The 12,891-nt window shown below is 37.9% G+C and overlaps 1 protein-coding gene across 5 annotated transcripts in view; it reads left to right on the forward strand.

Moving 5' to 3' along the window:
• utrn (utrophin) overlaps positions 1–12,891 on the forward strand; it is a gene marked incomplete at its 3' end in the record, with an annotated part of 241,125 nt that overhangs the window by 173,612 nt on the left and 54,622 nt on the right. For all 5 annotated transcript variants that reach the window (XM_081386596.1, XM_081386598.1, XM_081386599.1 and 2 more), the window contains 4 exons: positions 785–863; positions 2,400–2,460; positions 9,449–9,510; positions 10,862–10,936. In XM_081386596.1, the coding sequence (XP_081242722.1) occupies positions 785–863; positions 2,400–2,460; positions 9,449–9,510; positions 10,862–10,936 (277 nt within the window). The remainder of the gene's footprint in view (positions 1–784; positions 864–2,399; positions 2,461–9,448; positions 9,511–10,861; positions 10,937–12,891) is intronic.

A 12,891-nucleotide genomic window follows, 5' to 3' on the forward strand; every position in this document is an offset into this window, starting at 1 on the left:
TCTTCCTCCTCCTTCGTGCAAGTCATCTGCATTGATCTTTCCTTTCCTTTCCTTTCCTTTCCTTTCCTTTCCTTTCCTTTCCTTTCCTTTCCTTTCCTTTCCTTTCCTTTCCTTTCCTTTCCTTTCCTTTCCTTTCCTTTCCTTTCCTTTCCTTTCCTCTTCCTGTTATTTGCATGCAAGTCCTCTTCATGCTCCTATCATTTTCCTGTTTACTATTTCCTTTCCTCTTCATTTACTTTTCTCTTACTTTCCTCTATCTCATCATTCATGCAAGTACTCTGCATAGTTTCTGCATTTTCTTTCCTTTCCCATCCTGTTCCTTTTATGAAGGTCCTCTGCTTCTTTTTTTTCTTTTCTTTTCTTTTCTTTTCTTTTCTTTTCTCTCATTCATTGTTTCCAATGTTTCCTTCCGTTTATTTTCCTTTTTTCTTTCTTTTTTCTTTTTTCTTTTCCTTCTCTTCCTTCTTTTCTTTTCTTTTCCTTCTCTAAATTTGTGTAATTAGTCCAGTCTCTGCGTATGAGAGTGTATGCTGTTCTCAATAGAGTGATTGGAAAGTGTGTGTGTGTTTGAGCTGTGATGAGACCATATCTGTTTTCCACAGGATCTCTTTAGATCACTCACTGAGACTGCAGAAAGTCTGAGTGTGTGTGTTCATTACTGTCTTTCATATACTGAGTTTTGTACCCTGCTGTGAGTGTGTGGATGCATTTCTTCAGCATGTTTGTGATATTCCTTTTAGCGACCAACCTATCTTTTTCTCTCTCTGTCTCTGTCTCTCTCCAGGCGGCTGTAGAGGACAGGTTGAAGCTCTTACGGGAAGCACACAGGGATTTTGGACCTTCCTCTCAACACTTCTTATCCAGTGAGTCACTAATCCACATTTAAACAGTAAAAACATATGAATAAATTCACATAATCATGTCAACGTTATGTTGCTATTATTCAACCCTGCCTAAAAATTTAATGGTACTTGCATTAATACATAAATATAACTCTCCCTTTAAAAAGACCAGCATGAATTTCCAATGGTTAGTGCTAGTTTAGTGCTGGTCTATTTGTTGGACCGTTCAGTTGGGGAAGTTGGTTGACCAACCAGCCTTGCTTGTTAAACCAGTTAAGAAGTCTAGTGGGAAGACAAGCATGCCATCAACTAAAACATACTGTTGGTCTTTTCAGAAGATGTTGCTTATACTTACTGTTAGTAATTTTATCATACCCTTAAACAAAGGTTTTAAAACTGCATAACACATTTCACACCTTTTGACATAAATGATACTTTAAATCATGCGGCTTGTTGAAGAATGGTCCGATGTTACTCGGTCCAAATGTAAACCAGTGAAAAATCCCATACGTTGCTTACTTGCGTTCATTTTTTCTTCCTTCTCTTTTTTATTATTGTTTTTTAGTAGTTTTTTTCAGTTGTCACTCTACATTTTTTTTAATATTCATTGTTCCTACAAAATGTACAATGTAATTGATTGTGTAGAGTGTTAATGTAATCAGTGTCGTTGTCGCTGACATTTGCCACTTCACTCTTATTGAGGGGACAAAACTAATTAAAATTCATTTGATTCTAATTGACGCAAGTTTACACTCGCGCACAAACAATAACTGTCAGCCATGAAAAATTAAGCAGCCAGTGTCAGATACTCTGGGAAATCAGACATCTCAGTACACACACACACACACACACACACACACTAAGCTGTGGCGAAGCTTTTGTGTTTAATAATTCAGAGGTTAATCGTCTACTATTTTCTGTTTCAGTGGACTGTCAAGAGCAGTCATTAACACACACACACTAGATTTAGTTTAGCAGTTTTAATGTTCCCTTTATTGGCTTTATTGTGCCAGTTACATTTAAATGAAACAATAAGATGTAACAATAACACTACATCAAAATTATATTCTCTCTCATCTCAAGGTCTCATCGAACCTTGTTTCCCCTTTTTTTTTCCTGAAAGGTTGGCGGCAAATTCTTTTTTTCTTTGAACCTTGTTACAACACCTGCCATGTCCTTTTCGGCCCTATCTTGTCCTTTCCCATTCCATGACTGCGCTGGGAGTTACTCTGGAGCTTGATGCTTCGATCCGTAGAGTTCAGTGTATTGGGTAATGCTGATGCGATTCAAACTTTTTGAGTTTGTTCTTTGAAGTTGTATCATCCCGTATCCCATGCCATTAGCTTCAAAAGCAGCGTTGCGTACACTAAATTCTGCTGAGAGAGCAGATGTGTAATATATATCATCAAGTGTGTACCTCTGGAACGAGGGTTTAGTGTCGGGAGAAATTAAAAGAGTGCGCGTCCGCTGATATAAGAGAGATGTTCTTAATTAATGCTTCATTTCCCAACACCATCATGATCAGACCCCATCTAATCTTTTATTATGTGTCCGCAGCTTCAGTGCAGACGCCCTGGCAGAGAGCGGTGTCCCAGAATAAAGTGCCCTACTACATCAAGTAAGTGCTGTCTCTGACATACTCACACATCTGTTCCCGTGCGGACTGATCTCTTTAAGGGTGCTTTCACTTTAGAGCTGTTGAAGCAGAACCGACTCTATTTGACAGCAAAGTTTTTTTCACGTTTGGTGTTAAATCCGCTTTCTGAACTTAGAAACACACCAGCGAACTGACGCACGGCTCATGCGCTTCTCTGTCGGCATTAACAAAGTTCCACATGACTTTCAGAAGTAGATTATTGTGTATTTCACATGCACTGCCAATCAAAAGTTTGGGGTCGGTAAGAAACAGTCATTTTGTGAAATATTATTCAAATTAAAGCAAATTGTTTTCTGTTGTAATATATTGTAAAATGTAATTTATTCCTGTGATCAAAGCTGAATGTTCAGCATCATTACTCCAGTCTTCAGTGTCACATGATCCTTCAGAAATCATTCTGATATGATGATTTGATGCTCAAGAATTTCTGAATAGAAAGGTAATCAAAATAACAAATTATTTGAAATCGAAATCTTTTGTAACAATTTAAAAGTCTTTACTTGCACCTTTGATCAATTTAATGCATACGTGTTGAATACAAATATTATTATTATTTTTTTAAATAAGGATAGGATAAATAAATATCCTAAATCCTGACATTATACATATATCTTACTGATCTAGGACCCCAGCGTCTCAGTGGAGGTCTGGTTCTTCACTATAACTTACATTTGTCATGTAAAAACAGCCAAATTTAAGCCACCATGGCAAGCTGGATTTGTTCAGTAAATGCATGCGTGATTTCGCAACGTCTCTGCAGACTACAGGCAGTTCCCTCAGTTGCAGATCTTTTGCCTGAATGCATTGTCCCTTCAAGTGCCCATCAAGCCGAGAGAGAGAGAGAGAGAGAGAGAGAACGAGAGAGAGAGAGAGAGAGAGAGAGAGAGATTGTTGCATAAATCCCGACAATAGACCGGCTTGGAAATAATCCAGTAATAGAGGAGGATGAATGACATGTGAATTAAGATGAAAAAAGTTACTATAGTAACTGAGAGAAATAATAATACACTTTATGAAAATTCCTCCGTGGTATATGTAGAGTCCATTAAAATGCATGGTTACTGCAGTTATTAGTCAGTTATTGTGCCGAACCGATTGTTCCATGTCGTCCAGATCCCTGGAGTTTTGTAGTGGAGAAAAGGAGATGAAAGGGACGTGTGAAAGTAAAAGCAGAACACAGCAGTGTGTGTGTGTGTGTGCAGGGCGGCAGGTGTGTTGTGAGGAATGGCCGGTAGCTGAACTTCTTTTTTGCGCGGATGCTCTGACAGCACCCATATGGCTGTGCATATATGAATACACCAGAGATCCTTTTTTCCCCTTCATCGTTTCATTTCCTGAGGGAATCTTTTTTACATTTCCACAAAACCTTTGTGTGAGAGTCTCTGTGCTCTTCCATCTAGAGCGCTGCTCTCCAGAACACACGTTTGCTTCTCTGTACCGTGTCCTCACGGCTCATTGGTCTTCCTGCTCTGAGGCTGGGTGAATTAGCAAAGCGTACTGGCCTTTCTAATTAAAAGTCGCTGACTCTGCATCCCGGTGGTTGTGAGGGAATGCCCTGACCCCTCTGAAGACAAAGCTCAGTGCGCAGGGCGATCTACACCGGCTGATGTGTCTGTGTAATAACTTTAAATTAAGAAGAATTGCGACAAAATAAGTGGGTATTTTGTGTGGCAAGGTGTTTTAACCATTGGGTTATCTTTAATAAAACATCTTTAAGTGATCAAAAAGTGAAAAAGAACCCAGTTCTCCCAGCATTCACCCTGTTCCTGGTCTTAAATGTGGGTTTACGATCTCTTTCTGTTTGTTTTTGGTTGTGTCCATGTTTCACTCTGCTTTCTATGCACTGTATTGTTTGTTTGTTTGTTTGTTTGTTTATTTGTTTGTTTATTTTCACCTGCCCACCAGAATATTATTTTGCTTATTGCATGGCACCTTACTGAACTAATAAATACAAAGGAAATATAAAATTAATGTATTTTTATTATTATTAATATTGTTATTATGTTAGAAGAGAGATGTGTGAAATAGTTTTTATTGTTATTTGAATAATATTTTAAAATAGCTTTTTGTGTGTGTGTGTGTGTGTGTGTGTGTGTGTGTGTGTGTGTGTGTGCATTTATACGTGTATATTTCTGTATATAAATATAACTATTATTGTTGGTTTCATTATTATTATTAACATAATTTTTCACATTTTTTGAATATTGTTTTATAATAATGTTTCTGTCATTCTTTCTTATCTTCCCCGAAAGGCTGTCTGTGTTCATTTGGATCAGTCTTATATAAGTCATAGTTCCTGCGGCTCACATGAGTGAAATACTGACTCTTCTCCACCGAAACACACTTTCTCTAACACACACCAATACTTACAAGACTCATATAGTCAAACATTAATTAGAGAGATCAAAGGGATGAAGTGTGTTTGAAACTAGAGAGTGTGTGTGTGTGTGTGTGTGTGTGTGTGTGTGTGTGTGTGTGTGTGTGTGTGTGTGTGTGTGCGTCTGTGTGTGTGTGTTGGTTAGTATGAGCTGAGATTTTAGAGCATGGCAAGTGGAGATGATGATGATGTCTCAGATTTCAGACCTGTGTAAAGAGTGACATGGAGAGGTCGTAAGAAAGGGAAAGTATTTTATCTACAAAGTTTTTTTTGTTGAAAAGCTTATTTCTGTAACTCTTAAGACTGTTTTGTGATTATAATGAGTTCATGTTTATTCATCTCAGTGTATGAGACACTCTCCCTGGACTTCAGAGAAGTGTGTGTGTGTGTGATGAGAGAGCAGCAGGTAATCCTGTAAGCAGCTCACCGCTGTGAATAAAACACATCCTTCACTGTAACTGTGAGTCTGCTGCTGTATGAGCGTCTGCTTTCTGCAGAGTGTAACTAAGCAGTCATTTCTTAGTACTTGTTTTCAGTGCTTTGCACATTTACACTACTGTTTAAAAGTTTGACATCAGTAATACTTCTAACACGTTAAAGTGATCAAAAGTGACATTTATATTGTTACAAAAGATTTCCATTTCAAAAAATGCCTTTGAAAGAATTTTCTATTCATTCTGAAAATCCTGTAAAAATTTATTACAGATTCCACAAAAATATGAAGCAGCTCAACTGTTTTCAACTTTTTTGAAAAAATGTTTCTTGAGCATCAAATCATCATATCAGAATGATTTGTGAAGGATCATGTGACACTGAAGACTGGTGTAATGATGCTGGAAATTCAGCTTTGATCACAGGAATAAAGGACTTTTTAAAACATCACAACAGCTATTTTAAATTGTCATAATATTTCACAATATTACTGTTTTTACGGTATTTTTGATCATATCGAGCAGCTCCTCTCCTTTTTAAAATAGCCAACGGCGTTTAATTAATATCACAGCTCGGCCAGAGCTGTTGAGCTTGATAAAGCCGCATTTGACAGCTTATGACAGCCAGTCTAATAGATTCCCCTTTTAGATTTAATATGAAACTGTTACTAAAGCAAAACAGTGAACATAATCATGCTGAGGATGTGCAGTTTGAGATGTGTACTTTGTGTAGATGTCGTTTTGAAATGTATGTTGGTGCACGGCACCGGTGTTGTCTCTTCCACTCGTCATTGCAGTTTCTAATGTCGAGTCTGTCTAACAGTTTCTCCTCCTATCTCCTCCATATTGCTTTAAAATGTGGCATTCTGTGCAGAATTCAAATGGGTCTGATAAATGTTTTGGTCTGCACCGACTCGATCATATAATCCGCTGTAAATTCGCCCCAGTGGAAAGCATATTTACACTGTCTGAATCGTTCCCTATCCCCTATATAGTGCACTATGTGCCATTCATCATGTACAAAACAGTAAATGTGTGAACAAGTGATTTTAGCTGCAGCTTCATAGTCTATTTATAATAAGGGGGCGGGGCTTCAGATTCTAGAGAGCATTTGATTGGACAGAAAATCTGATGAGAAGCTTAAAGGTGGTATCAGTGATTTCAGGCCCAAAAATATTTTATCACATTCATCTAATCTTTCCTAACGATCCGCTAGCTGCCCGCCCCATAAGCATGCCGTCAAAAAACCGCATCTCTGTAGGCAGCCTAGGCTCTGAGATCTGCACACAAAAACAAATGGTTTAGCCAAACACTCAAAACCAAAACAAATAGTGTTCCAGCCAATCACCGACAGGGGGAGGGTGTTGTGAGGTTTTGAGCCAGCTTTTTCTTCAGCTCTGACTTCGCGTGCAGCCGTGCACGAGCACAAAACCTCACAACATCCTCCCCCTGTCGGTGATTGGCTGGAACACTATTTGTTTTGGTTTTGAGTGTTTGGCTAAACCATTTGTTTTTGTGTGCAGATCTCAGAGCCTAGGCTGCCTACAGAGACGCGTTTTTTTGACGGCATGCTTATGGGGCGGGCAGCTAGCGGATCGTTAGGAAAGATTAGATGAATGTGATAAAAATATTTTTGGGCCTGAAATCACTGATACCACCTTTAAGTGCAGAGTGATGTCATCCAAAATCATTGATCCATATTGACGAAAGTGAGAGACAGTTGGTTTTGAATGCTTATATCTTCTAAATCTGAATTTTGTCATTGTTTTGGAGCACAACAGCTTATAGAGGCTAACATATACTAAAAGCCAAAAAAAAAAAAAAAACTAAATTTTGGTTTCATTGGGACTTTGCTACCAGAGTTGCTGTCTGACATCCGTCACTTGTGGGGTTCGATGCCTGTTGTTATGCCACCGTAACAAGCAGGTGTTTAGGCAGCGAGGCAGCTCACTGTAGTTTCGAGTAGATGACACTTCTTCGCTGTTCTCCTATTTCACCCGTGTGCAGTAACCAGCCGGATTACCCTCCAGACAGCCCTGTACACTCCGGTCCTCACTGATCCTCACGCCTGAAAATCAATTTATGTGACAGAACCATCATCCGCCGTCACCTGGCTCCATGCGTGCGTCAGTAAAGCTGAACCATGAACGCCCATCAGGGTCTATTTAAAGCTGCACTTGTCCCTGGCGCTCTGTCTGTTGGGTCTGGCTGAGATGGACAGTCTGAGACAGTTTGAGCCGTTCGCCCGGCGCCAGCGGAGCGGAGAGGACCTCTCATCAACCTGTGAATGAGATGAGGAGATTCACTTAACACCTGCTGACAGCCTCTGTCCCGGCATCTAGCTCTCTCGCTCTGTCTCTCCCAAACAGACACTCAGTGAGAAACTCAGGCTTGTTTGCTTGGGAGCGTGTGTGAGAAGCAATTCTGGTGTTGGACTCGAGACTATTACAACTCCAACCATTATTTAGCAGGATATATCCAATGGCCGATTGTTAAAGAAATAGCCAAAATGCACAAAAATCATCAATTTTCATCAGTGACTCCCCCTCATGCCATACCAGAGGTGTGTGACTTTCTTCTGCAAAGCACAAACAAATATATTTCAGCTCTGTAGGTCCATATAATGTAAGTGGATGGTGACCAACTTTGAAGCTTCAAAAAGCTAACAGTGGTATTCAGATAAGTAATAACCTGAATAAAGTAATCAAATGTAAAATAGCATGCATAGTCTTCACTGTATACATTAAACATAGATTAATCCTTAATAAAGCTACAAAATCTAGAGCACTTAGTGTTTTTCTCTTTGTCTTTTGTTGTTCGATTAACATTAATGACACAGACTAAAACAGTACTATTGGGCTTCTGTCACTTTAAGACCGAATGCACAGATCCAATATACTGTTGCACATGCGTTTTCTTTCTCAACTCTTTACATTCATTTAAGACCTAACCGACTGTGCTTGCGAGAATACTCACCAAAATGAGTTTTTGAGGCTATTTGATGCTATTTACAATGTGCACATAGCGATAGATGTTATTTAAACTAAGTTTAAATAGTAATAGATACTATTTACACTAAGTGAAAATAGCGGTAGATTCTATTTACACTAAAAATAGCAATATTTTATTTGCAATAAGTGTAAAGAGTAGTAATTTTGTTTATACTTATAAATTGTTGCAGATACTATTTGCACCTTAGTGTTGTTGTATTAAACGGCATGAAATAATAACATGGAGTTTAAATTATTATATTTATTTAAATTATTAAATGGATACCACCTTATTGGGACAGTAAAGCCCTCCCTACATCCATCCCTAACCTTACCTGATAAACACTTTATTAAACACACGTTAGACACTATTTCCACTTTTCGAATATATTCTTCATTTTTATTGAAAATAAATGCCTTTCCGATCTGAAATGTGATGGGGGAAAAAAGGAGGTTAGAGGGTGTTGATTTGCGTCAATACTTTCTGCCATGCGCCTTAACCCTACACTGTCGCTGCTGTTAACAATCCAGTGTCTTCCGTAGTAAAAAAAAATAAATAAAATTTGATTGAAAGCTCATTTTGCCAGCGGCGAAGTATCCCTTTAAGTTGGAAAACCAGTGAAGAGCAGAAATAGGTACATTATTATTATTTAGACCCAGTGAACCTGACCAATCACAGACCACTTCTGAATCCTGTTGATATCCATGCTAATTGTCATTCCACCCGTTTATTGTGTTGGTGCGCCTGTGCCAGACGCTGAGGGAAGGAGTGAGCATGTAATGGCAGCTGTGTTAGTGAGGTCAGCCGAGTGGACACTTCTCCAGGGCTCTGGATGGATCTGTCAGGTCACATCTGTCTTGAACCAAGTGAAATAGATAGCACAAAGAATCCAGTGCACACACACACACACACACACAGTCAGAGCGTATTTAAGACACGTCTCCCTACTTCTGTGTGCTCTTCCTCCATTTCTGCTCTAGATTTTGATCTCATCCGTTGGATTCTACCGCTATTTTTCTTTGGTTCTTTCTCATTCAGCTCAGTCGTTCACCCCCTCGAGCCTTTTTGTGTCCAAGATAGCGTCTCTCTCACAAGCACACACACACAATAACAACAAAGCCTAATTCTCCCTCTCTGTCCTCTTTTGCAGCCATCACAGTCAGACGACATGTTGGGACCATCCTAAGATGACCGAGCTGTATCATTCTCTTTGTAAGTGATACAAACACACACTCACACACACACAGAGTCGAATACGTCTTTTGTGCCCCGAGAGATGCGCTGAGAGAAACTCAAGTCTCACCAAAATACACAGATGAATAAATACTGGACAGCAAGTGTCCGCAGAGACCCACTGTCAGTGCAGGTGTGTGTTCGTGTGTGCCGTCTCTGTGAGGTAGGAAACCTCTAGAGTCGTCACACGCACACACACACACACACACACACACACACATGCATACATACACAAACATGGCACCGAACCAGATGTGAGAAAGTCAGTCAGATGTGAGAGAGTTAGTTTTGTGTTTGGTTCAGGTGTATATATATCAAAAATAATTAATACTGTTCTCGAATCTCGAATAAGATTTTAAGTTCTAGATTTTAATTTTAGATTAAGTTATAGACATTTTTTTTTGTCATATTATGTGTGTGTGTGTGTATATATATATTTTAAGTTTATTTTTAATTTATTATATAATATATACATTTATTATGTAATAGTTTTTGCACTTCGGCTTTAACTTATTTTATTTCAGGTAAATGCCAACATTTTATTTTTAGTTTTTTAGTTTCCAGCTTTAAATTTCATCTAATATTTATATTTTATTTTATTTTATTTAACTAAATATTTGTAATAGTTTTAGTTAACTGTCAAAAAGTAGGACAAGTTATTTTCATTTTATACATCTAAAAGAAGACAGGATTTCAAAACAGAATGAAAATTTAATGGAATCAGTCAAATTTTGTGTCAGGCTAGGTCGTCAAACCTCATCGTTAATTTATGCTGCTAATGCTAATGAGTGTGTTTACGTTCACAGCGACGCACTGATAGTTATGGAAACACTAGAAAACCATGTTAGAATGGATTTTAAAATCAAATTGTTTTCAGGCTGATGTCAAATGTGATATGTGTGAAGTTGACTGATAAGACAAACATCTCGCTGTATTGATCATATTTTGTGTTAACCATTTTTTACCTTTTCTTAATAAGAACAGATCAACCTGTTACATGACCTTTACAATGTTTTTTTTTTCACTTATTAACCTTAACCGGTGTCAGATCATACTTGTAAACACGCTCATTAACACAGACCTTTTTTTAAAGATGAAGTCAAACATTGTATCAATCTGCATGTCGTGTCCTTTTTGTTGTGAAATATTTTATTAAATATGCGGTTTATAACTTATGTGGTCAAATGAATTTTGTGGATGCGTGTATGTGTCGGATGTTCCGCTGTTTATGGATTTAACATGCCACAGTGTTGTTCACTTTACAGGAAGTTCACTTTACAGTCTTTGTGTTGTCAACTTTTCTTGTGCTTTCTCTTCGGTTTCCATATAGCTGACCTCAACAATGTGCGGTTCTCCGCATACAGGACGGCTATGAAGATCCGCCGGCTGCAGAAAGCCCTCTGCTGTAAGTGTGTGTGTGTGTGTGTGTGTGTGTGTGTGTGTGTGTGTGTGTGTGTGTGTGTGTGTGTGTGTGTGTGTGTGTGTGTGTGTGTGTGTGTGTGTGATTAGAGCTGCATCGTTGCATCGTCTCACTCCATCGGCTCAATTAACTCAAAGAGGCCCAATTAACAGCACAAAGAGAATCCGTTAGAAGTGTGTGTGTGTGTGTGTGTCTGTGTGTGTGTGTCTTCCGCCGCCTCCATGCCTCACGTCCTCATCATTTGCATCATGTGTTTGTTTTTTGAGTTGTTAATAGGTCTAATTAAAGCGTGTAAACAGGCAATATGTCATCCATCGCTCCATCAAAGATGGCGTTCAGTCGCTGACGCGTGTTCTAACGGAGCGTGACGCCATGAAGACACGAGCAATAAAACCTGCATGTTAATCGGGCGTTTGCTTTAACGTGACATTCTGCCCGGACGCCGGGAGGCTCTGCCCACAATATCAGTCCACATAACTCTATCTTAAACGTCACATGTGTTCTGATCGCCTGTTATTTCGTTTCTTTCTGTATATATGAAATACAGTCAAACCAAAATGTATTCAGACACCTTCAACATTTCTCACATTATCACAGTTTATTCACTATAGTTTAGAAAATGGTGCTAAAATATGAGCAGAACTCAGAGTGATCAGATCAGTTGATATTTCACTGGTTTTGTCCGTCCTTCTGTTAGACTGTCTCACAGACGAGTTATGTTGAATATCTGTTCTATTTAACTACACAGTTAGAAAATACCAGTTTAGCTCAACCAGTTACCAAGCAATGCTTCATTGTGTTCAGTCTGTGTGTTAAAAGGTCGCTTTAGCAGTTAAAGAAAAAACACTTCAGCAAAACATGATCAGGTCAAAGTGTCTGAATCATTTTTGGTCCCAAATTTTTTATATAAATTTTACTGGTAGTCACTGTATGAAGAATATTTGGGTATAAAATATCACAGTTTACTTTATTTTGCTCACTTACACAAATTAACTATAGTGTCCTGCAACCACTAGTACAAAAATATCAGAAATTATATCTGGTGTTTGAATGTATTTATAAAATATGCAAAGATTAAGCTCATACTGGCTAAAATATTATGATGCGTACACATTTTGTCCATCAAGATACTTTATGAAAAGTTGTATTGCATTGTTAATTAAAACACATTCAGATCTATATTAGTTTTGAATAATAATATTCCAGTATTCACTGCAATGATAATAACGATAATTGTTTGTGTAACAGTGGCAACCCTATTCACGACCTTATCTTGTCGTATGTTTTGAGATTTAAACTTTAGTGGCAGGAGCTCTTTTGCTTTTTATGAGTATGTATTGCTACATAGTCACTTGGTGGAAAAGATGCCTTTTAATGTGTTTTTAATTACTTAAATTACTATTTAATTACTTATGTTTAAAATATGTCCTCTGTTTCTGAGCCTCTGAATCTTGTCTTGATGTTCTGTGAGGACAGAGATTACTCTTCTTATGCCCCAGAAATAGCACAACTCTCTTCTAAGTGAAGCTAGAAAGTCATATTTAAATTTAGGAAAGCTTTTATTTGATTTCTTTATTTCTAGTAATGCAGATATTATTTACACGGCCAAAAAAGTCAAATAGATTATATTGTAAATCAGTGAGAAAATTCATATAGACATCAGCCGTCACTCTTTAACTCCCAATAATGTCTTAAGATGATATTTAAATGCTTAGTTTTATGATCAAAGTTCTGTAGGTTTAAAATATAAAATGCAATATAATACAAATATGATTGAGAGATGATTCCTCAAAAGCCTGATGATCATATTTGATGCTCATGATTTTTCTATTAAATGATGTATGGATAATTAAGTAAACCTAAGTTGCTTCAGTCCAGTAAATATTCATTTTCAAACATAACTAACAAAATCAGTAAAGATTGCACGAGCCATGAGCTGA

This window comes from Scardinius erythrophthalmus (assembly GCF_964197995.2).
Source record: "Scardinius erythrophthalmus genome assembly, chromosome: 15".
In the NCBI taxonomy this organism is placed as follows: Eukaryota; Metazoa; Chordata; class Actinopteri; order Cypriniformes; family Leuciscidae; genus Scardinius; species Scardinius erythrophthalmus.